Source organism: Suillus clintonianus, assembly GCF_016758775.1.
Source record: "Suillus clintonianus strain FC179 chromosome Unknown DEU56scaffold_18, whole genome shotgun sequence".
NCBI classification, from domain to species: domain Eukaryota; kingdom Fungi; phylum Basidiomycota; class Agaricomycetes; order Boletales; family Suillaceae; genus Suillus; species Suillus clintonianus.
Genome location: NW_024539242.1, coordinates 68 through 19,683, shown reverse-complemented (window position 1 = coordinate 19,683; position 19,616 = coordinate 68). Strand labels below are relative to the sequence as shown.

The 19,616-nt window shown below is 49.5% G+C and overlaps 6 protein-coding genes across 6 annotated transcripts; 1 reads left to right on the top strand and 5 right to left on the bottom strand.

The window, feature by feature from the left end:
• The first annotated feature begins 312 nt into the window (after window positions 1–312).
• On the top strand, window positions 313–4,140 carry DEU56DRAFT_192452 (GMC oxidoreductase-domain-containing protein). The gene is made up of 32 exons (XM_041344996.1): window positions 313–525; window positions 575–588; window positions 650–712; window positions 763–799; window positions 846–884; window positions 936–1,007; window positions 1,058–1,074; window positions 1,134–1,146; window positions 1,200–1,224; window positions 1,275–1,293; window positions 1,351–1,383; window positions 1,435–1,457; window positions 1,513–1,651; window positions 1,703–1,714; window positions 1,762–1,842; window positions 1,891–2,045; window positions 2,095–2,148; window positions 2,204–2,286; window positions 2,336–2,370; window positions 2,423–2,493; window positions 2,543–2,614; window positions 2,668–2,762; window positions 2,815–2,837; window positions 2,892–2,974; window positions 3,027–3,156; window positions 3,215–3,343; window positions 3,402–3,503; window positions 3,561–3,590; window positions 3,641–3,649; window positions 3,702–3,796; window positions 3,843–3,921; window positions 3,980–4,140. Exons 1-32 carry the CDS (start codon window positions 488–490, stop codon window positions 4,060–4,062), a joined length of 1,953 nt encoding a protein of 650 aa, XP_041210920.1. The 5' UTR covers window positions 313–487; the 3' UTR covers window positions 4,063–4,140.
• Window positions 4,141–4,317: 177 nt separating this feature from the next.
• On the bottom strand, window positions 4,318–6,005 carry DEU56DRAFT_732394 (argininosuccinate synthetase; the record flags this gene model as incomplete). Its single annotated transcript, XM_041348270.1, has 9 exons — window positions 4,318–4,390; window positions 4,442–4,542; window positions 4,592–5,247; window positions 5,300–5,409; window positions 5,462–5,544; window positions 5,592–5,657; window positions 5,713–5,772; window positions 5,822–5,901; window positions 5,954–6,005. The coding sequence occupies 9 exons, from the start codon at window positions 6,003–6,005 to the stop codon at window positions 4,318–4,320; spliced, it is 1,281 nt and encodes a 426-aa protein (XP_041210919.1).
• A 284-nt stretch (window positions 6,006–6,289) lies between these two features.
• Window positions 6,290–11,457, bottom strand: DEU56DRAFT_978948 (uncharacterized protein). The gene is made up of 17 exons (XM_041359728.1): window positions 11,119–11,457; window positions 11,026–11,066; window positions 10,830–10,979; window positions 10,594–10,772; window positions 10,527–10,544; window positions 10,386–10,474; window positions 9,930–10,314; window positions 9,799–9,878; window positions 9,108–9,733; window positions 9,007–9,058; window positions 8,515–8,956; window positions 7,859–8,465; window positions 7,721–7,812; window positions 7,086–7,671; window positions 6,870–7,030; window positions 6,701–6,820; window positions 6,290–6,649 (listed from the first exon to the last, which is right to left on the bottom strand). The coding sequence occupies exons 1-17, from the start codon at window positions 11,446–11,448 to the stop codon at window positions 6,471–6,473; spliced, it is 4,137 nt and encodes a 1,378-aa protein (XP_041210918.1). The 5' UTR covers window positions 11,449–11,457; the 3' UTR covers window positions 6,290–6,470.
• An 18-nt stretch (window positions 11,458–11,475) lies between these two features.
• On the bottom strand, window positions 11,476–13,436 carry DEU56DRAFT_788766 (uncharacterized protein). Its single transcript, XM_041352489.1, has 7 exons — window positions 13,024–13,436; window positions 12,834–12,965; window positions 12,555–12,784; window positions 12,155–12,497; window positions 12,009–12,098; window positions 11,725–11,934; window positions 11,476–11,674 (listed from the first exon to the last, which is right to left on the bottom strand). The coding sequence occupies exons 1-7, from the start codon at window positions 13,363–13,365 to the stop codon at window positions 11,642–11,644; spliced, it is 1,380 nt and encodes a 459-aa protein (XP_041210917.1). The 5' UTR covers window positions 13,366–13,436; the 3' UTR covers window positions 11,476–11,641.
• A 31-nt stretch (window positions 13,437–13,467) lies between these two features.
• DEU56DRAFT_788763 (acyltransferase ChoActase/COT/CPT) lies at window positions 13,468–16,103 on the bottom strand. The gene is made up of 8 exons (XM_041352488.1): window positions 15,598–16,103; window positions 15,522–15,546; window positions 15,312–15,468; window positions 15,088–15,261; window positions 14,951–15,038; window positions 14,101–14,899; window positions 13,854–14,036; window positions 13,468–13,804 (listed from the first exon to the last, which is right to left on the bottom strand). Exons 1-8 carry the CDS (start codon window positions 15,976–15,978, stop codon window positions 13,680–13,682), a joined length of 1,932 nt encoding a protein of 643 aa, XP_041210916.1. The 5' UTR covers window positions 15,979–16,103; the 3' UTR covers window positions 13,468–13,679.
• A 1,871-nt stretch (window positions 16,104–17,974) lies between these two features.
• Window positions 17,975–18,936, bottom strand: DEU56DRAFT_788760 (uncharacterized protein). The gene is made up of 2 exons (XM_041352487.1): window positions 18,531–18,936; window positions 17,975–18,461 (listed from the first exon to the last, which is right to left on the bottom strand). The coding sequence occupies exons 1-2, from the start codon at window positions 18,802–18,804 to the stop codon at window positions 18,220–18,222; spliced, it is 516 nt and encodes a 171-aa protein (XP_041210915.1). The 5' UTR covers window positions 18,805–18,936; the 3' UTR covers window positions 17,975–18,219.
• Window positions 18,937–19,616: the final 680 nt, after the last annotated feature.

Here is a 19,616-nt window from a genome sequence, read left to right as displayed (position 1 = left end):
TTGTTGGTTAGGCTTTCGCGTTTTCATCCAGAGCAACTTGAAGGCCATTCCACGACACTTTGAGAACACCTGAAGTTGTACCCTCTTCTGTGCTATCGCTGGAGACCTTGAAGACGGCTTGTTGAAACAGTCAGCAGAGTGGTATATCCCTACTCAATGACTGTTGTCTATGAAAATACCGCGAGGGGCCCAGCATGCGGATCTTATCCCCTGTGAATGTCTGGCTGTTTTGCAAGTCCGCATTGGTCGCGATGGGAACAACGGTTCTTGCTCCATCATATCCCCTATCAAGCTCGTCACGCCTGCTATCGGTTATTGCGAAGAATAGCTATATGACTATCATCTGACTCCTCGTCTTTGTTTCGCGTGTGTGCAGATCCCGTTCCTATTACTTCAGAGGCTCCTTCTCAGGGACTTTGTTGCATATAAAAGACGGGGAGCAGGGTTAGATCATCATCATTCTTTCACCTCTCCACCTGAAATAAACATGGGTCACCCAGAAGAAGTCGATGTCATCATTGCTGGGTACGTTCACGTCTTAGTGCTTTGATAATGTACTGAAGAGTTATCACAGCGGAGGCCCCGCAGGTGCGGTGGACATGCAGGATATGTGTCATCATGCAGCTAACTTAAAGCACTTTCTACAAAGGATGTGTCGTCGCCGGACGCCTTGCGTATGCGGACCCCAACCTCAAAGTTATGCTCATCGAAGGTATGTTTGCTGAAAACGTTTCTTTATTTACCTCTCAACACGAGCCACAGGTGGTGCCAACAACCGCGATGATCCCTGGGTTTATAGGTAGACTCTTCACACAAACGACCACAATGATCCTGACTTTCAATAGACCTGGTATATACGTGAAGAACATGCAACGTGACGGAATGTTGGTTTTTACTATATGCTAGCGTTTTGTTCTGCTAACAAGAATTGTCAGCAACGACAAGGCTACATTCTACACTGATGCTCAACCTTCCCCATACCTGAGAGGAAGGCAGAGCATTGTACCGTACGTTGTTTGCGATCATCGTCTGAATGAGTACTGACCATTGTTTCCAGCTGCGCTAACATCCTTGGTATTGATTTTCTCCACTGTTTGGCTATATGTCTCACGAAGCTTATTGAACTCGCACAGGCGGCGGCAGTAGGTGAGCTGCACAATTCGCTTACATATCGCTGGAACTAATTACATCTCCTACAGCATCAACTTCCAAATGTACACAAGAGTGAGTGCCAGAATTAAACAAAAGACCGTGCGCTAAATTTAGTTTGACAGGCTTCCGCATCTGATTGGGGTTTGTTGAAATCGTCTCACCAAGATGAAATCGCGGACAACTAAATCAACTCAACAGATGACTTCAAGACCGAAGGTTGGACAGCCAAGGGTACGTGTGAGCACACTAATGATCGACATCCATAATTGATGAGCTTCGTAGACCTTCTTCCTCTCATGAAACGAGTTCGTGCCCTGCATCAGAGAAGAGCAATTAATATTAATAACGGCTCTTATATAGCTCGAAAACTATCAGAAGCCGGTTAACAACGATACTCACGGATATGATGGTCCAATCGCCATCAGTAACGGTGGCCAGGTCACTCCCCTTGCTCAGGACTTTTTGAGAGCTGCACATGCCATCGATGTTCCCTTCAGCGGTAAGATTTGAGGTTCCATCACGATGAAACAGACTGACTGGTAGTTCGTAGACGACATTCAGGGTATGGATAACTGGCTTGCATTTCTCCCTGTTAATCGTTGGATACAGATCTGACTACTGCTCACGGTTCTGAGATCTGGGCCAAATACATCAATCGTCACACTGGTCGCCGCAGTGATGCTGCCACTGGTGGGTATGCTTCTCGCCACTTGGGTATGTTTAGCTAACACAATCCAGCATACGTCCACGGAGTCACGGACATCCAGAGTAACCTATACTTGCGCACGAATGCCCGTGTGTCTCGCGTAATATTCGAGGGCACCAAAGCTGTCGGTGTCGCATACGTATCGTCTAGGAATCGTGCGAACAACGCTGCTGTTCAGGAGACCATTGTAAGCTTCACTCTCAACCACATTGATGTATGTCTAACAAAAGCCACAGGTCCGGGCTCGTAAGATGGTTGTCTTGAGCAGTGGAACTTTGGGCACTCCGCAGGTAGGATATTACATTCAAGTGTTGTTCACTTGATAACCTGATATTTTTGGTGTAGATTTTGGAGCGATCTGGTGTCGGGTCTGCAGGTCTGCTCAAACAACTCGATGTCAAGGTTGTCAGTGACCTTCCTGGCGTGGGGTGCGTGCATAACGAACCCTTGTGAAGATAGCGTTAACACTTGACACAGCGAGGAGTACCAAGATCACTACACAACTCTGTCAAGTAAGTACACGGAGTACTCGATCGAGGTTCACTGCTGAGGCCGTGATCTTAGTTTACCGTGTCTCCAACGAGTCGACAACCTTGGACGATTTCCTGCGTGGTGATGAACAGGCTCAGAAGGAGGTGAGCCCAATGATAATGCAAACGCTTGTACAGGCGCTCAAGGCACTAGATTTTCGCCGAATGGGAAGTCAGCCCAGAGAAGGCACGCCTGTCATCAAATGCTATCGATGCTGGCTTTAAGGTCAGCTTTCAAAGTACTTATTAGACTTGAGTTAGGTTCAAGCACATCAGCAGATTCGTCCTACTGAAGAGGAGCTGAAAGAAATGGGTCCAGAGTTCAACGCTCTCTGGGACAGGTACTTCAAAGACAAGCCTGATAAGCCCGTCATGTAGGTATTTGAAGTTTGCTCCAGCTTCTTTTCGGCTCAACTGTCTTCGTAGGTTTGGATCTATCGTCTCTGCAGGTAAGAGCATTGAGATGACATTCACAATGATCTAATAGCTATATCGCATGCCAGCTTATGCGGATCATTCCCTCCTTCCTCCTGGCAAGTACATGACAATGTTCCAGTACCTGGAATACCCTGCTAGCCGTGGAAAGGTTAGCCAACGTCGAGCTCTAATCTAGCATTGAACTCATGTTGCGCGGCCAGATCCATATCACTTCTCCCAATCCTTATGTGGAGCCCTTCTTTGACAGCGGCTTTATGAACAACAAGGCCGACTTTGCTCCAATCCGCTGGAGCTACAAGAAGACTCGCGAGGTTGCGAGACGCATGGATGGTCAGCGAAGCCCATTTCCGAACATTTTATCTTGTGAACTCAACTCGCTCTTCTTTAGCCTTCCGCGGCGAGCTTACTTCTCATCACCCACACTTCCACCCCGCTTCGCCTGCTGCTGCTCGTGACATTGACATCAAGACAGCTAAGCAATTGATGCCAAACGGCTTCACTGTTGGCATCCACATGGGTTCGTGACTGTCTTTCTCCTTGGACAGGAGCTTTGTCGAATGACCCGCCATTCTTAGGTACCTGGCACAAGCCTGGTGAACCATACGACGCAAGCAAGGTGCATGATGAGATCAAGTACACCGAGGAGGATGACGAGGCCATCGATAATTGGATTGCAGGTAAGAACTCTGGGAGATTCTCCGTGATCTCGCTTCTGAGCTTTAAAAACTGCCCAGATCACGTTGAGACTACTTGGCACAGTCTAGGTGAGTATCAAGAATGACTTGTGACGAAATGACACTAATCCCTCAAACAGGAACCTGCGGTGAGGCAGTCTCTCTATGAACAATCGAAAAAGACACTCAATTGGCTCTTAGCTATGAAGCCTCGTGCCGAGGGAGGTGTTGTTGATTCTCGCCTCAATGTCTATGGTACCCAGAACTTGAAGTGTGTCGACTTGAGTATCTGTCCTGTAAGCGATTGTCGTGGAATAAGGGGCTCTTTCTGACCTTATATAGGACAATTTGGGCACGAACACCTACTCGTCTGCTCTCCTCGTCGGCGAGAAGGGAGCAGATCTTATTTGTGAGGACCTTGGTTAGTGAACTTGCTACCTTTTTAAGGATTGCCATCGCTAAAAAGAATCACGTATTAGGCATCAAGGTCAGGACGCCTCACGCTCCTGTTCCCCACGCGCCCATCCCACTTGGTCGCCCTGCAACTCAGGTTGCCCGTTGAAGTAGCTGTTGGGTTATTTTGATTGAGAAATCGCCAGGTCTCAACACCCCGAAATTCGTGTACATTATACAACATATATTCATGTATGACCATGACATCAATGCAAGTTACTCCGTCGGTTCTTGAATGAGAACATTCAGGAAATTTAAGGCTTGTACTGGCTAGTGCTTAATGATTGGCTGGACCAGGGCACGATAGCAAGGTAAGGTTTACAATTGGCTAGATGATTCATTTCCGTCAGACTGTAGTACTCGACTATATGCGGGAACCATAAACATCCTGTGGCTCGACACCAGCTTGACCTTTGCGAGCATTGGCCTGGCCCCATCTTGAAAGATAAGTGAGTAGGTTGTAATGAGGATCAACTAAAAATATATACTTTTTGATACGGATGCTTTCAATCTGAATGAAACCTGTGGTGTCTGTTGGCTCAAAGCCACCGAGTTCGTCCATGGAAGATTGCTGCTCATCATAAAGACCCTGGAAAGCGGATAAAGACAGCATCAAAGTCATGAATCAAAATCGTTACCTCATCAGAGTGGCGGCCGATAACAACGACGTTACCCTTGTAGAGCTTCAAGCGCACTGTTCCATTGACGGTGCGCTGGCTCGCGGGGATGGCACTAGTTACGAACTCGCGCTCAGGGGTGAAGAAGTGGCCATTGTAAAGAATGCGGCCTAGTTCGATAGTGACGAACTGATCACGAAGAGCACGAACATTGCGGTCGAGAGTGAGACCTTCGATGTCCATATGTGCGACACGTAAAATAGTCGCTCCAGGCGACTCATAACAACCGCGAGACTTGACGCCAATGAATCGATTTTCGACGATATCGATACGACCGACACCATGCTTCCTCGCGACCGCATTGAGGGCGAGGAAAATGTCGACGGGATCAGTAAGGGGGGCCTGGTTAGCAATTACAACCTTCACAGGAAGACCAGCCTTGAACTCGATCGACAGCTGTTCAGGCTCCACTGGTGCATCTTGGAGGGATGCGGTGAGTTTCCACATGTCATCGGGAGGTGTGGTGTTCGGATCCTCCAGAATCCCAGCCTCATAGGAGATATGGAAGAGGTTCTCGTCAGTTGACCATGGTTTTGCGGCAGTTTGTTGTACTGGGATTTGCTTCTCCTCCGCGTATGCAAGTAGTGCTTGACGGCCAGGGAAGCGGTTATAGAACTCTGAATGCTAAAGGTTAGCGAAAAGCTTTGTAAGTTGGGGAAACTGGATCACCAGGAAGCCTCCAAGGAGCGATGACCTTGATATCGGGCTTAAGACCATAGAAGGCAAGTTCAAAGCGAACCTGATCATTCCCTTTGCCTGTGCAGCCATGCGAGACATAGCTGCCAGAAAATCGCTAAGCTCAGGTGAGTGGAAGATGAAGGCGAAGCTTACTCGCAACCTTCTTTGTCTGCAACGGATATCATCCCGCGAGCAATAACAGGACGAGCGAGAGAAGTTCCAAGCAGATATACATTCTGTGATGACGATCAGCCCATGATAACTGTCAGAGGAAGGCACTTACTTCGTAGATGCAGTTTGCTTGTACAGCAGGGTAGATTAACTGTGTCACAAATTCACGCTTCAGGTCCTGCGAGTTTGTGAGCGACAAGCACAGCAAGGTCAACGCTGGAAGAATTTCAAACCTCCACGAAGAATTTCTTTGCGCCAACACTGAGTGCCTTCTTTCTAGCTGCTTCGAAATCCTGTACAAACAATCAGTAACTGGCGGCGTATAGCAGAAGATATCAGTACCTCCTCTTGACCGACGTCAGCCATGAAGGCATAAACCTCATAGCCCTGCTCGATCAGCCATGCCAGGATGCATGAAGTGTCTGCAGATATTGATATTTAACGATAATCTCCTCCACGCAGGTCTCAACCTACCAAGACCGCCAGAATATGCTAGCAAAACACGACCTTGTGCAGGGGGTGACATGGTTGCAACAATTGATAAAGGGGCAATAAAGGGCACACGGGGAAGTCAAAGTCTGGACTGCGAACTCAAGGATCTATCTAATAGTAGGCCGGGCAGGACTCTGAAGGCCGAACGACGACAGTTCACTGATCTGCGAAAGTTGCTCGATTTAGAAAATTTCAACCGATCACCGAAATTTCCGAAGCTGGCGTCATGGTGGCGTCAAACAGGGAAATTTTGTCATGTCAGGATCCTGCTTTGCCTCGGCCCTCATGTGTGCATTAAAAAAGGGTGGGCCAGTGCTGCGGGTGAGTTCTGCAAATGGATACGCATATTATAGCAATAAAGACAAGCACCATTCCAACAATACAAACCAAACATTATTCCCAAGCCAAGAGGCCCAGCCTAAACGGTACATGAATGACCGCTCAGCAAGCACCCAGGCATCATGTGTGTTCTAGTCTCTGAGTCTAGGGACATTTGATCCTATCTTGATAACGCTGAAGGTGGAGGTGTCGGGGATTGCACTATAGGTGCTTGTGAGTCGGGACGCAGCTCTCCTCTACACCGACATCCACACCCAGAGCCACACACATTCGACATAGCATCTCGCCAGCATCCCAAGTGAGTGACGTGGAGGCAGTTTCCACAAGTGCGTGAGAGACCTGAACGTCGAGCGTGAGTCAACATCATCGACGAGTGTCACGTTGCAGTACCTTTCACAGGTAAACGGCACAAAGAGCACCGCGGCTTAAGAGTCCGCAGTCCGCAACATGAACATGTTTCTATGTGGGGGTCAAGAGTGCGGTTGCACTTCCCACAGGCATGCTGCACATCTACTGAAAGTTGTCAGCTGGCACATGAATTTTGCGTTTCGCTGCGTACCGAAGATAGCCTCTCGGTTATTGGAGTGGAGGGTCGTGATTTTGGCACTCTTCAGCAGTTCAAGTCGCTTGTTCAGGAGTTCCCATCTAAAGAGCATCTCCGCATATGCAAGAACATGGCACTTGAACTGAGAAAGGATCTGTTGATCATATGCGGCTGGTCTAAATGCTTGTGATAAGTGAAGATCCGCCCACCACGCAAGAGCAAATACTGTACTTTTCTTCGATAGGTTCTTCTTCTATGACCAACCTCTTTTCATGGATCACTTGCTTTGGGCTGATAACCTGCGAAAAAGTCGGTCGACGCCCATGTACCGCCGGTGAAAGGGGTGCGGCAGGCGCAGGTGTTGCCAAGACAGATGTATCTGACCATGATTTTGAAATTGGTGCCATTAATGTCGACCCTTTGCGTCGCCTCGGTGTGTCTAGATTTGGTAGCCTCAGTACTACAGAACCTGCACTTTCGCTACCAGGCAACGGTGAAGGCATAGGCATTGGGGTCCTCGTGGGGAGTTGAAGGGTATCTATCGAAAGAGGGGTCGAGATACTTTCCTGCACGCCGGACATAAACTGTCGCATGCTGCCAGTATTGAACAGGCTAGACCACGAACCGCGGGAGGAGTTAGACATCGAAAGCGACGAAATCATAAGGGGTGGAGCTGTTGGAGATGTCGATGAGAGCCGCGGCCAACCGGGAGAGAGGGCTCCCGCACGAGGGCCTTTCCGCCGCACTAACGAGAAGTAATCTTCTTCGGGGGTCGGTGAAATTGACGACGGTTCATTTGCAGAGGGTGTATTTGGCACTGTGATAATATCAGAAGGAATACTCCGATGGGTGAATAAAAGGCTTGCCAGTATCAGGAAGCGAAGCGAAAGCTCTGAGTAAAATTATACCAAGCATTGCAAGCATCTGGACATCATGACTTGCACAGTACTCCTTATATCTGTAAAAAGTTAACGCTTGGAATACTGTGAAGGACAAGAACATACAGCGAATCAATGATTTTCCGCGCAACCGTGCTTGGACCTGCGCCCTTGGTCACTGATGTGGGGAACAAGCCTCTTAGTGTCATCCACACTCGTTCATGGCTCCACTGCCCATGTTCATGCGCCACTTTTGCGTTTGCCTCACATATAGCACCTACGCTTTCGCCGTCGCGCCCAAACACATACGCTTCTGCTACTTTCCGCTGAGCAAATGTAGTATCCGTTGGACCTTCGATGAACACCGTGCTTCTACGCGTAAGGACCGGTACTTTGGCATAATTCGGGTTGGCGGTTGGAAGGGAGCTGGCTGAAGTAGCCATCGATTCGCGTCGCTTGTGGTGGTGGTGTGAAAAGGTAAGGAGGTTGGTCATTATGCGCATGGTTGTGTCGTTATCGCCGGATGACTGTGGAAGGGAGTCCAGCCTGTCACGATCGATTGCAGCCATACCAAGCCGTCGGACGGCATCAGAGAGCAATGCGGGAGATTGGAACAACCTCTGAGCAGAAGGTGATGAGCGTGATGCTGGAGTTGTGGCCGGAGAAGCCGACATCTCGTTCATGGGATTGCGCACTATCCGGGGCGGCGCACGGAAGAAACATACCAGCTCTCCTGATGTGATCTTAAGTGTACGCTGAAAATGACCTAGCAATGTACCAACCGTTCGGCCCAAAAACACCTTGTGAAGTCCTTGGTTCCGCGAGATTCTTGTTGTTCCTCAACAATGAAACCGTAAAATCCCTTGACTTTCTCCCTCCCTCTCCTTTCCGTGCATTATCTTCCTCCTCTTCGTTGGATGACTCCGAATCAATTCCTCTCGGGATGCCAACTCTCTCATCTTCATCCCCAAAAAGTAAGAATCTCAGGCAGGCTTCGAGGCACGGTCTTCTTCTTTCTCGAATACCTCTCAACCGTCTCAACATGAATGCGCGACTTTGCATCGAAACCAGGGGGTTTCGCTCAAGGTCAATGTCAGGTACGCCAGATTGAGGGTATGTCTTAGGAAATCGGAAGGAAACGCGTATGAACACGCTGACAGAAGATGACTCGCCCCATGGCCCATGCAGACCAAGGGTACATGTACGTCGCTTCATAAGATCGTGCTACGAATGTAAAGTAAGTCAACGCATGCAGCCAAAGAAATCCGAAAGACCTTTTCAAGTTTTATTTTGGACGTCTGCAGCTTCGTCAACGCAGAAGTAATCCTGCGCACCAAGATCAGTAGCAGCAAGACTAGTCATTAGATTTACTCACTCGTCTTGCAAGCTCTGCGTTCCTTCTCCATCCATGATACGACTCCCACTCCGTTTCCTCTTCTGGCCCGATGGAACGCTTCCGTCGCGCACTTCCCTTCGTTCTCCTGAACTTAGCCTACTTTCTGGTCCGGAAGCGCTGTCCTCGCGCCGTTCGCCAACCTTGATGCTTGCAAGCCACTGGAAGGCGTCCATTCTCGCAGATCTGCCGCCAAGCGCATGACCACGGGTCATCGTCATCGTTGCGGGCGTCCCAGGGATATGTTGAATGTGCGGCTTTAACATAATACCGGGAATATTGAGTGCGGCTGACCCAGGAGCGTCCAGAAGCAGTGCACCACGGGCCCGTGCCGCAGATCCGTGGTGTGGTTGAAGGACGGGGTTATGGTCTTTGTCTCTGATCGCAAGAACACTAGCGCCAGTAATTGTGGTTGTTGGTACTCGAGGGGGAAGTGTATTCGCTCTCACTTCAGCCAGAATTCCACGAGGCCCAATAGGTGCTGATAGAAACGAGGGGTGCGCATCAGGCGCTGTTGGCGGGTGGCGAAAAGACTTGTCCGTGAAGAAACGTGAACGTTGCAAATGAGGGTGTGAAGGTGCTTGAGTGGTAGCCGTATGACCGACTTTCTGTGATAAAGAAGATGTGGTCCACTGAATGTAGGTGCGAATGTACATGATGGATAATTGCGCACCTCCATGATTTCAGCATCAACCGGCCAGAATCTGAGAGTTCTGTCCTTGGACCATGTAATAAGCTGATGCTCTTCTCCTCCTGTTGCCATCAGATCACACGACGGTTGACGTCAGAAGTGTGCGCGCTCACCTAATCCTCCCTTCCTCCACACAAATTCCTTCACTACATCTGCATGTCCCTCAAACACTTCTACTGGCGTTCCAACCTCACTCCCCTCTAGTGTGTACATTTCAAGGGTCGTATCTCCGCGCTGCGGCAAACTCAACACGCCGTGTCCAAAAGGAAGGTTTCGGGCGCGCCAGACGGGATACCGCGTTGAGATCGTCGAGCGTGGTTCAATTTCGGCTTGCGAGGACTGATTAAGGGAGAAAGAAGGAGCATCATGCGCATCCCACACTTTGATGGTTTTGTCAAGAGAGCAAGTAACAAGGTCGTGCTTCCGCTCATGCGCCCAGTCTATACCATAAATCTTCGCAGTATGAGCCTTTATTCGCGCAGTAGGAAGCGAACCTTTCTGCCAAGTTGATCAGTGGACAACTCCAGGGGTGACAAACGCCAGAGGATAATCTAGAAAGGGCGACATACTCGACGATCCCAGATTAGAACTTCATTCATATGCGAGGATGCCAGAACATTGGGATCTTTTCGGTTCCATTTTACCTGTGTGCCTCCCGCTGTGCAAAACGTCATATTTCGACTCGCGTGTACAATCCCGGACACGCTTACCGTTGAACGCGCAGAGTCCTGTACTAATTCAAGCTACATTTTGATGTGGGACGGTCGACAAACGCACCTAGCACGGGTTTCCTTGGGTATCTTAGATCCCAAGACCACACCCAAGCATCAATGCCGACACTAGCTACAGTATCGGGCTCCGAGGTATGCCAGTTAATGTCGGTGATAGCACGATAATGAGAGTGAAGTATGTATTCAATAGACGTCTTTCCGACCAACATAAGATTCCATATAAGGCTCCAAGTTCTCTGTCAGTCAAAGGCTCCAGTTATAACAGTATAGAGGAGAGCTCACAGTTTCTCGGATGAGGTAGACACAATGTACTCTGCACGAGCGCGGTGTGGATTCCATTGCACGTCAGCGACATCCCAGGTTCCGCCTTGAGGAAGGAAACGTGGCACCTCGAGGGGTGCTTCGAGATCAATGATAAACAAACCTCGGCGACTTCGCACAATTGAGAAAGCATTCGGCACAACATATGCTGACTCACGCTGCAAGGACAATGTCTCTGCTCGCAGGGCTGATACTCATCTGTATACTTTGGTCAAGACACTGCCCTTTTGATGACACGAAGGATACGCACATTTCCGACTGCATCCCCGACAAGTTCCTTCATGTCTATCTGGAGATTTCTGCGAAAGTTGCCACCGTCTTCGGGGGAAGAAGATGGATGCGCCGTCTGTGTCGTTCCGAAAGATGGTACATCACGATAGGAACCAAGTCCAACGGACATTTCTTGTGTATGGTCATAAAGTGGAGGAGCCCACGAGGGACGGCGCGCAGTTAGTAAAGATAAAGAAGAAGGAATGGGCCCGTCTCTGTCTGGTGTAGCGCTTTCATTTGCAATACGAATACGTGCTGACTGCGGGGGTCCTGTATGCGCAGATTTCGACTTGGACGATGACCGCGACATCAATTGCCGGTCGTTTGCAGTGAGTGCCAATATAACACCACGTCACGTGAATCACACTCATTCCAACGTTTAGAAGAAACAATCTATATAGTCGATGTAATAAGATACTGATATGACGAGATGAGTGGTGGTTAATTATGCAAGGCAGTGATCAATGCGTGGTGTGTTAGTGTCCGGTATCCAATTAACACGACTATAGATACGCCCTGGCGGACCTGCGTGCCATCTGCACAGAAGAAGATCAGCACGAGCAGCACGTGAAGATTCAAAACCCACCTCGACGACCTTCCACCCTCCGGTGACTTCGTCTGCCAACTCCTCGCGAACGCGCGTTATCACTGCGGCGTATGAGCACTGTTCCACTCGGTTTTCAGCACCCACGACGATCTCACGCGAGGCTGCGTTGCGGAAGAGAAGAACCTCTTGTGTCGAAAACGTCACAACGAAGACAGGGATAGAAGAGTCGAGAATCTTTCCATCAGAGACCTGGAAATATTCAGCATTTCATGTCTACATTATGTAGTTCGGCGGCGGGGAAATGATTAAAGTGGAATACTTACATCTACCGACCGAATATCAAGCACTTTGCTATCACTCACGAGGCCCTGGCGGAGATATTGTTCCATAGTTGCCCAAAGAACATTGTACGTCTACAAAGAGGGGGTTGTTTAGCCTGTGGAATACAATTCCGAATGCATACACTCACCGCTTCACTGCACCACCTAACAAGCGACTCCCTATCTGCGCTCAAGTACGCATCTACGACTTCAGGAATGATATATTCTCTCAGCTCCCTCTCGAACGCCTCCCTCGAAAAGTTTGGATCCAAAGCGCGGATCATCCGTGTCACCTGTGCTGTTTCGTTCTCCTCGAACCACGAGCCAATCGTACTGGTCACAGCACGAACCGGTGTGATGAGGGGAGACTCCGACTCTTCGTACGCGGCGTGTAGCGAGGCTAAGCGTTGCATAACAGGGTTCGTGGATTTGAAGTTCTCCCAGGCCTCAGTGCGGGGTGAGGTTTTGACGGAGACCAGTGCTTGGCCTGCTCTGTAGACATCATCCTCGTTATAACCAGCACACACATTTCATTTCCAAACGACGCACTCTAAGTTTTCCTCCATCAGTCGACGTCCGCTTAGGCCTGCCTTCTCGAGACGTTTTCGCCTACGTCGTCTCCGGGCTTCCTTGTCCTCGAATCCAGCATGCTTCGCAGACCCAGAATCATCCAGAGCGTCAACGACAGTCTCTGCAAGGGTTTGGTAGGCAGCCGTCCGACGGATCGGCTCGGTTGTGGTTGCAATGGTGGTTGAGAGGGACGACGTTGCCCGCGAAATCTGCAGATTTATGAGATTGAGTATAACACAGAAGGGAACAAAAACGCACCGTGCGCATGATCTCGCTCTCTTCCATCGTTTTCAAAGCTTCTGATACTGCGTCTCCCACCTTGATACCCGTCTTCTTGAGCTCCTCCGCCGCCGCCCTAAGCCGAGGGTTCTCTTTGATGCTGGACGTCAGCTATGTGCGGAAGCAGTGTGAGATTCAATCTGAATATGAGAGAAATTAAAATACGGACTCTTGCACGCTCATACACTTCCCTCGCCCGTTTCATGGCCTCCGAATCCTGAAGCTTGTCGACATCACCCTGAAGTTGTCTGACATTCTCTTGAAGGTCCCGGTTTTTTCGTAGTTCATCGCGGAGAACGTCGACAAATGTTTGGAAGGGTGATTTCGGAAGTTCGTTGTGCCTTTGTGATGAGGAATGGAAGGAACGAAATGCGGAAGTGTTTGCGCGTCGTGACAGAGGATGGCTGATAGAAGGATAACAAGGCAGTGAGGATAACGCTACTACTTGTCTGTGCGCAAGCAACGAGCGCACACGCTGGTCTGCAACGCTACGGAGATGGCGGGGAAGCATGACTGAAAGGCTTCTCAGGAGTCAGGCCTCAAGACTCGAGAAATTGTTAAAAATCGGGTTGTCACGTGATGGTCAAGTTCATCAGTGAAGACAAGGCCAGCGGCTCAAAATATTTGATATCATGGTTCATCTAATTTAACATTGTGTATTACTCGACAAACTCTGGCCCTAGTGACTGCTCAGTTCACTCATAGGGGGCGTCGGGTCGAAGCACTAACTTCTTGATTTGGATAAACAAATTCTGCGGCAATGATTGCTGAACGAAAGCCGACGCTGTTGTTCTGCAGAACTCCGCCCACAGTACACGAAAAGGGTTACAACATGGCCTTTCGCTGACCAGCGTATAAATCATACAAATCCACTGCAGCCCTCGCGATCTCATCCATGAACTCCTGATTTGGCATTTCCCTCCGTGAGGTGATGGTATATTGCAGACGGTCTGTGTACACGCGTGAATTCCGGCACACGAACCTGAGCATTCAACGTACCGTCGTATCCAGTCATATATGCCACCCCAAAACCCTCCGGCACAACCTCACCCCATCCGTACACTGGGAAATGGTCCGAGAAAACGGCGCTCGTGCTCAGGACCCAGTTTCCGGAACGTTTGTACAACAGATCGTTGTACAGCTCGGGAACTGCCTCGCCCTCTTTCAGGCAGAGTTTCAACCCTGGAATTTGCTCGTCAGCATCGCAGAACACCTTCTGAAAAGACAAGGGTGGGAAAACATTTACCCAGCATGTGCCGATCTACTCCTTCCCCAGTCCCTGCTGTCTTAGCGAGTGCAATATGCGCTTTCCCAGCCGCATTGAAAAGCTGTTGTCGGTCCTCGCGGCTGACATGAGGGTCATCCATCGCCGAAACAAAAGCATCCGATTGTGAAGTGACGACCCTGATTGTCTCTGTCCGGCCTTTCCAGTATCTGCGTGTAGTCGCTGCCTCATATGTCCCTCCTTCCCTATTCAGCCCGCGTGCACGGAGGAAGCGGGCATACGCCAGTTGGATAATCATCTGAGCCCATGAATCAGGCGACACACCAAACGCCTTGATGGCGGCCTTGCCATATGATGTGAGGTGGTATGACATTGCCTGTGAATCAGCAAGCTCGTATGCAGCTTTCGACGCCTTATCGATTGCGCTACGCGTCGTGGCATCTACCACGAAATCTAATGGTTCGGGTGTTGGTGGCGGAGTAGCGGAGGGCACCCCGAGGTCAAAATCGGGATCGGCCAGCCAGTCGAGCACCTCATCACACATGCGGGCTGTAGGCGTACCGTCCATAACGGAATGCTCGCCCATGAGTCCGGCGTTTGCATTATCAAAAACGACGAACTCGACAGGTTTATCGACCCAACGGTTCTTGAGACCAGGTGCATCCGATGTAGAGGGTGAGAGCGAACCGTGCCAAAGAGAGCGACTGTGATCAATGGGAGAGGTGGGCATGTCGGTGTCAAGGGAGATGAGGAAGGCAGAGGAGTGTATTGTATACAAGATAGATGCGTTGTGCGGGTTCGCGGCCAGGTGAGCATGGTCCTGACATTTTTTTCAGGATGTGTCAAGAAGAATATGCAAGGATATATGTACCTTGGCCCATACGTCACGATTTGACGCCGTCAAAACGCCAACTCCTGGGTATTCCTCCGTGGTAGAGTCGTAAATATGTTGAATCTGTCTGTAACAGAAGTGAGTTTAGGGCACATTTAGCAAAGTGGGTGACACACTTCTCTAACTCAGTCATGCTGAGTACCCGCCCATTTACGATACCCTTGAGCTTCCAGAACCTGTTCCTCCTGACAATAATGATATGCCCCAATTCATCTACCTTGGCACCCGCATGTGATACGCTCCAGTCAAGACCCTGGAGGCCAGGTATACGACAGCAATCAAACATCCATCTTCATAAGGGGTTGAAGGGTGAAAACAACTTGGAAACACCGACACGTACCGATATGTGTCCATACAAAATTGACCCTCCTTTGTGCTGTCAGGGCTCACCTGACCGCTCAGCAGCTTCTGCCGAAATGTGAGGGCTCCACGTGCAAGGCCAGCGGCACGAGCAGCAGGGCTTTGCGGAAGGTGGGCAGGTTGCCCATCAAAGCCATCTGTGTATGAATTGTCAGGGCTGAAGATTATAAAGAACCACCGTACAACTCACAGTAATATGAAACATTCACCACAACCTGGGAACGTGTCAATATAGTACCATGCGTAGTAGAGCTGGGCATACATACTGAATCTCGATAGCCCAAGTAGCCGAGATTATCCCACCACTCCTCCAGCCAGTGTTCGCGTTCGTTTGCACGCTGCAGGAGACGAGACTGCAACAGGTTCCCTAACCCAACGTGTGATCCAAATGCGTCAATCTTCCTAACAGCATCAGTGAATTCAGTTTCCGAGTGTGCCAACGGCAACAATGACGTCTTCAGTCGCTCGAGGGTAGCAGTGAGATTTGGAACTGGCAAACGAGGAAGAGAGGTATGTTGGGGCGAGAAATTGGATATTGGAGGGGCAGCTGCTTTCCAGTCAACTGGACGTGGCCCGGTGAGAGATGACATATGAATTTTCCTGAACGGTCTCTGACGAACTGTAAAGAGAGAACGCCTGGCGAGCATAACAGCACTTGAGCTAGAGGTACTGCAATGATACTTATTTGAATCTGTCAGGCTGAAGCACTACTTGGACGAAATCACGGGCGTCGAACTGTTACAGCTCACGTGTTTGTCCAAGTTAACCGGATATTCTGTTTCTCGTCATTCGATCGGCAATTGCAACTTCTATCGCAAATTGACGAGTATATTGCTCTAATTCAAAATGTTCATAGCTATAGGGAGTGTCGCAATGGCTAGGTCATACTCGTTTATTTTATAAACATGGCGAACACAGTTTTGGAGGTTCAGAAGTTGATGGAAAGTAAGCAAGATGATGGTGAAGGTCAAGGGATTGTTACCTGGGTGTGGGATAAGTTGTACAACAGTCGAGAATTATGTGGTCCGACAGGCTGATAGGCCCTATTAGCGAAAATCGGCAACTACGTCGTGCAAGCGGACCATCGTGCAGAAGTACCACTCCCATTTATGGTGGAAATGTGAAACTCTGCTTGCCATTCTGCCATTCCGAATTCAGGGAATGTCTCGAGTGGCCCATTGCAGAGGGTGCGACCACAACGGTAAAACTTGTCCTGTTATCGAGTGTCAGTACGTCTTTGAATTCTATCAGGGTCGATGTGTGTTGTGTCCAAGAGCCGCACTGGAGCGAGCTGCGGATAATATCTTCTGGATCTGTTAGGAGACCAACATTACCTTTTGGCCTGTCAATGGCAACATAGTGAAACAAGAGTTGTCGCCTAGAAAGTGACGCGAAATGGGAGGACTGTCCTCTCCCCTAGTCAGACGTTGAAAGAAAGAGACAGTCGTTCCTACTTTATGCCTGCATTCGCAGCTGATCGATAAGGTAGGAGTAATTTTGAGCAATGTGTGTTTGACAAGAAACAAACCTTTCATTAACGGTTACTCCTACAGTCGTGCTACAGTTGATAAATGTCCTGTCGGAATGCTACTGGTCAATGTACAGTCCGGATCGGTGCGAAATCGTTTCGCGTCTCGTGGATACCATCCAATCAGTTCCGGTACTAGAGACCATCGTAGTTAGCCGTGAGCAGCTAAAAAGAACATTGGACGTCAGTCCGAGCCACCGAAGCAGATCCTTCCAGGAGTCACATCAGCATCAATTCAGAGGCGTCGATCGGGTATGGTCCGAGACAGCTCAAGCGCCCGTAATAATACGTGACTTCCCTCGTCAGAATCTGGAATCTGTTATATCAACTGGACGAACGCGTGATATCTGACCTTTTCACATTTTCCATACAGTTTCCGCCACATCGGTTGCGCTTCGTGATCCTTGCGATAAGACTCCTCACTGTCCTCACCCAGATGTATCCGAGGCGGCTCAGTGATCAGGATTTCGGAACGCCTTGCAAGATTCATAGTACAGGAGGATTACTGATAGAAGACCCGCTCGAGCCGCATCACTGACATCAGAGAACCAGGGAGTCCTTGATATGGCAGGCATGGCTATTGTAATCAAGCGTAATCGTGCTACCGCACTGTAACACTATAAATACACGAATAAATTTTCTGCGCGACTAAATAGACATGAATGATATGGAACATAGGAGCACAATTAAATATTGTTACGAGATTGTAGGGGAGTGCGATGACAAGAGCAAAGAGATAGCAGCGCACTTGTCTCAACCTTGATGTATTTTCTCATTTGTCAAGTAGCTTGAGATTTTAGGGATGGCTATGTAATCCAGCGTCATACTGTTACCGAAATTGCATGACTATTGAAGGCTTTCCGATCGGAAGTGGCTCTCGCATCCGGCGAACAAATCTAGAGCACCATGCCAGTTCTCGACGACGGCGCGACATTCTGCAATCACACGAGGCAAGAGACGCACCTCCAGATGTGCCGGTTTTGTTGAAGGTGCTCATATACTCTCACCTGTGTGTCACATTGCACGGTCTTTGAAGGCTTTCTGAGGCTTCTGTCGGGGCGTGACTCTGGGGATGGGATACGGCCCGGCGGCCACGTTCAAGCTTACACGGAAATCGATGGATGAGATGTATTTAGACAACTTGAAAGTAAACAAAGCATTAATGAAATGCTATTGAAGCTACAAGCTATGAAAATACAACGCAGAATAATGTACCGCAAAACCATACCGTGTCAATACATCAACATGGGACAAGCGTCCCAGCGCTGGGGTAAACGTTATCCGTGATTGTGCACATATAAGTAGACTGTACAAGTCCGATCATGCCATGCGAGTGGCGGAGGGATCATCGTCGCTTCCATCAAAGCGCCGAACTGCTGAAAGCAAACGGCGCTTCTGAGTTTGGTCCACTCATGGGCGTGCGCATGAACGTCTTCCACAAAATGTCGCTATCACGACCCAAGCCAGGCGTGGGCAACGCAAAGAGGGACATGCCACGGTCTCTGAGCTGCTGTTGTGACAGCGCCTTGGGCGGCATCGGAGTAGCATTCGGGGAATGAGGTCGCATGTTCATTGCTGCATTTGAGAAAAAAGGTACACCATCTGTTGAGAGCCCAGCAAGGACATTTGGGTCGTCAATTGACATGAGTCCAAATGCGGAGGAGAACCTGCCTTCACTGCCTCGAGAATGTTCTGATTGCTGGTCGTGGGATTCAGGCGCAGAGGAAGAGGACATGGAGTCTCCTCGACGTTGAGGGTCAAGCAGCATACGCTGTTGAAAATCCTCTGATGCGCCTTGGTACATATCCCCCGCAGAGAGGGAGATATGGACATTGGACGAAGTAGCGCTGGAAGGGATGGATTGCGGAGCGCTACTGCCGTCGCTATAATCAACAGAGCCTCTGCGAGGCCAATAGGCTAACCCAATGAATGACCCGGTGAACATTTCTGAGCTGAAATCATCTAAACCGTCCGCACCATATTGATTTTGTGAGAAAGCTTCGTCCAAAGACGCGAACTGAGGTGGACTAGTTTGGGCAATGGACAATGCTGGATTTGTGCTCTCTCCCCATCCAAGCCAGGACTGATTATGGTCCGAGTAAAGTTCAGGGACAAGTACGGATGAACCTTGAGGATTTGCAAGCATGGGAGCACCGGCATGACGCAAGAGACCCGATTTCTTCCAGCGATATCGGAGTCGGAAGATATGGACATGGGAAGATGTACGGCGTTTGCTGACGAAGCAAAGCCATGGTTGAAAGAGAACGGGGTTGAGTAAAGCGGATCGCCCGAAGAAGTATTCATACTGCCAGTGGGTACTGTCTATGTTCTGAGTGAAACATGTGTGCAATAAGGAATGCGAGTGGAGGAGTGTTATGAAGCTGTGCGTGGGCGTGGGCCGGAAGCGCCCTGGGTAAAGTTCCTTGGCTAATTTGAACTAAGTACGGACGGACAGAAAACTCGCTACGGGAAACTGGAGTGAAGCTGTCGTTGTCCGCACGAGTGAGCGCAGTTGAGTAGTATGCATGGAGTTGTGCAACATCAATTCCAGCAGTCTTTTGAGAAATGGCAGAGCCTGTGCGCTTCACAGGAGACTTGGTAGGCATTGAGATAGTGGACACGGACAGTGTCAAAGTTGCCTCCATCCGCTTCGATGCAAGAAGCATACATAGGAGAGCCAGTCTGACTTGCAGGCCAAGATTACGGACCTTGGATACGGTCTCGCTGCTGGTAGAGGATGTGGAGGGGATGCCACCG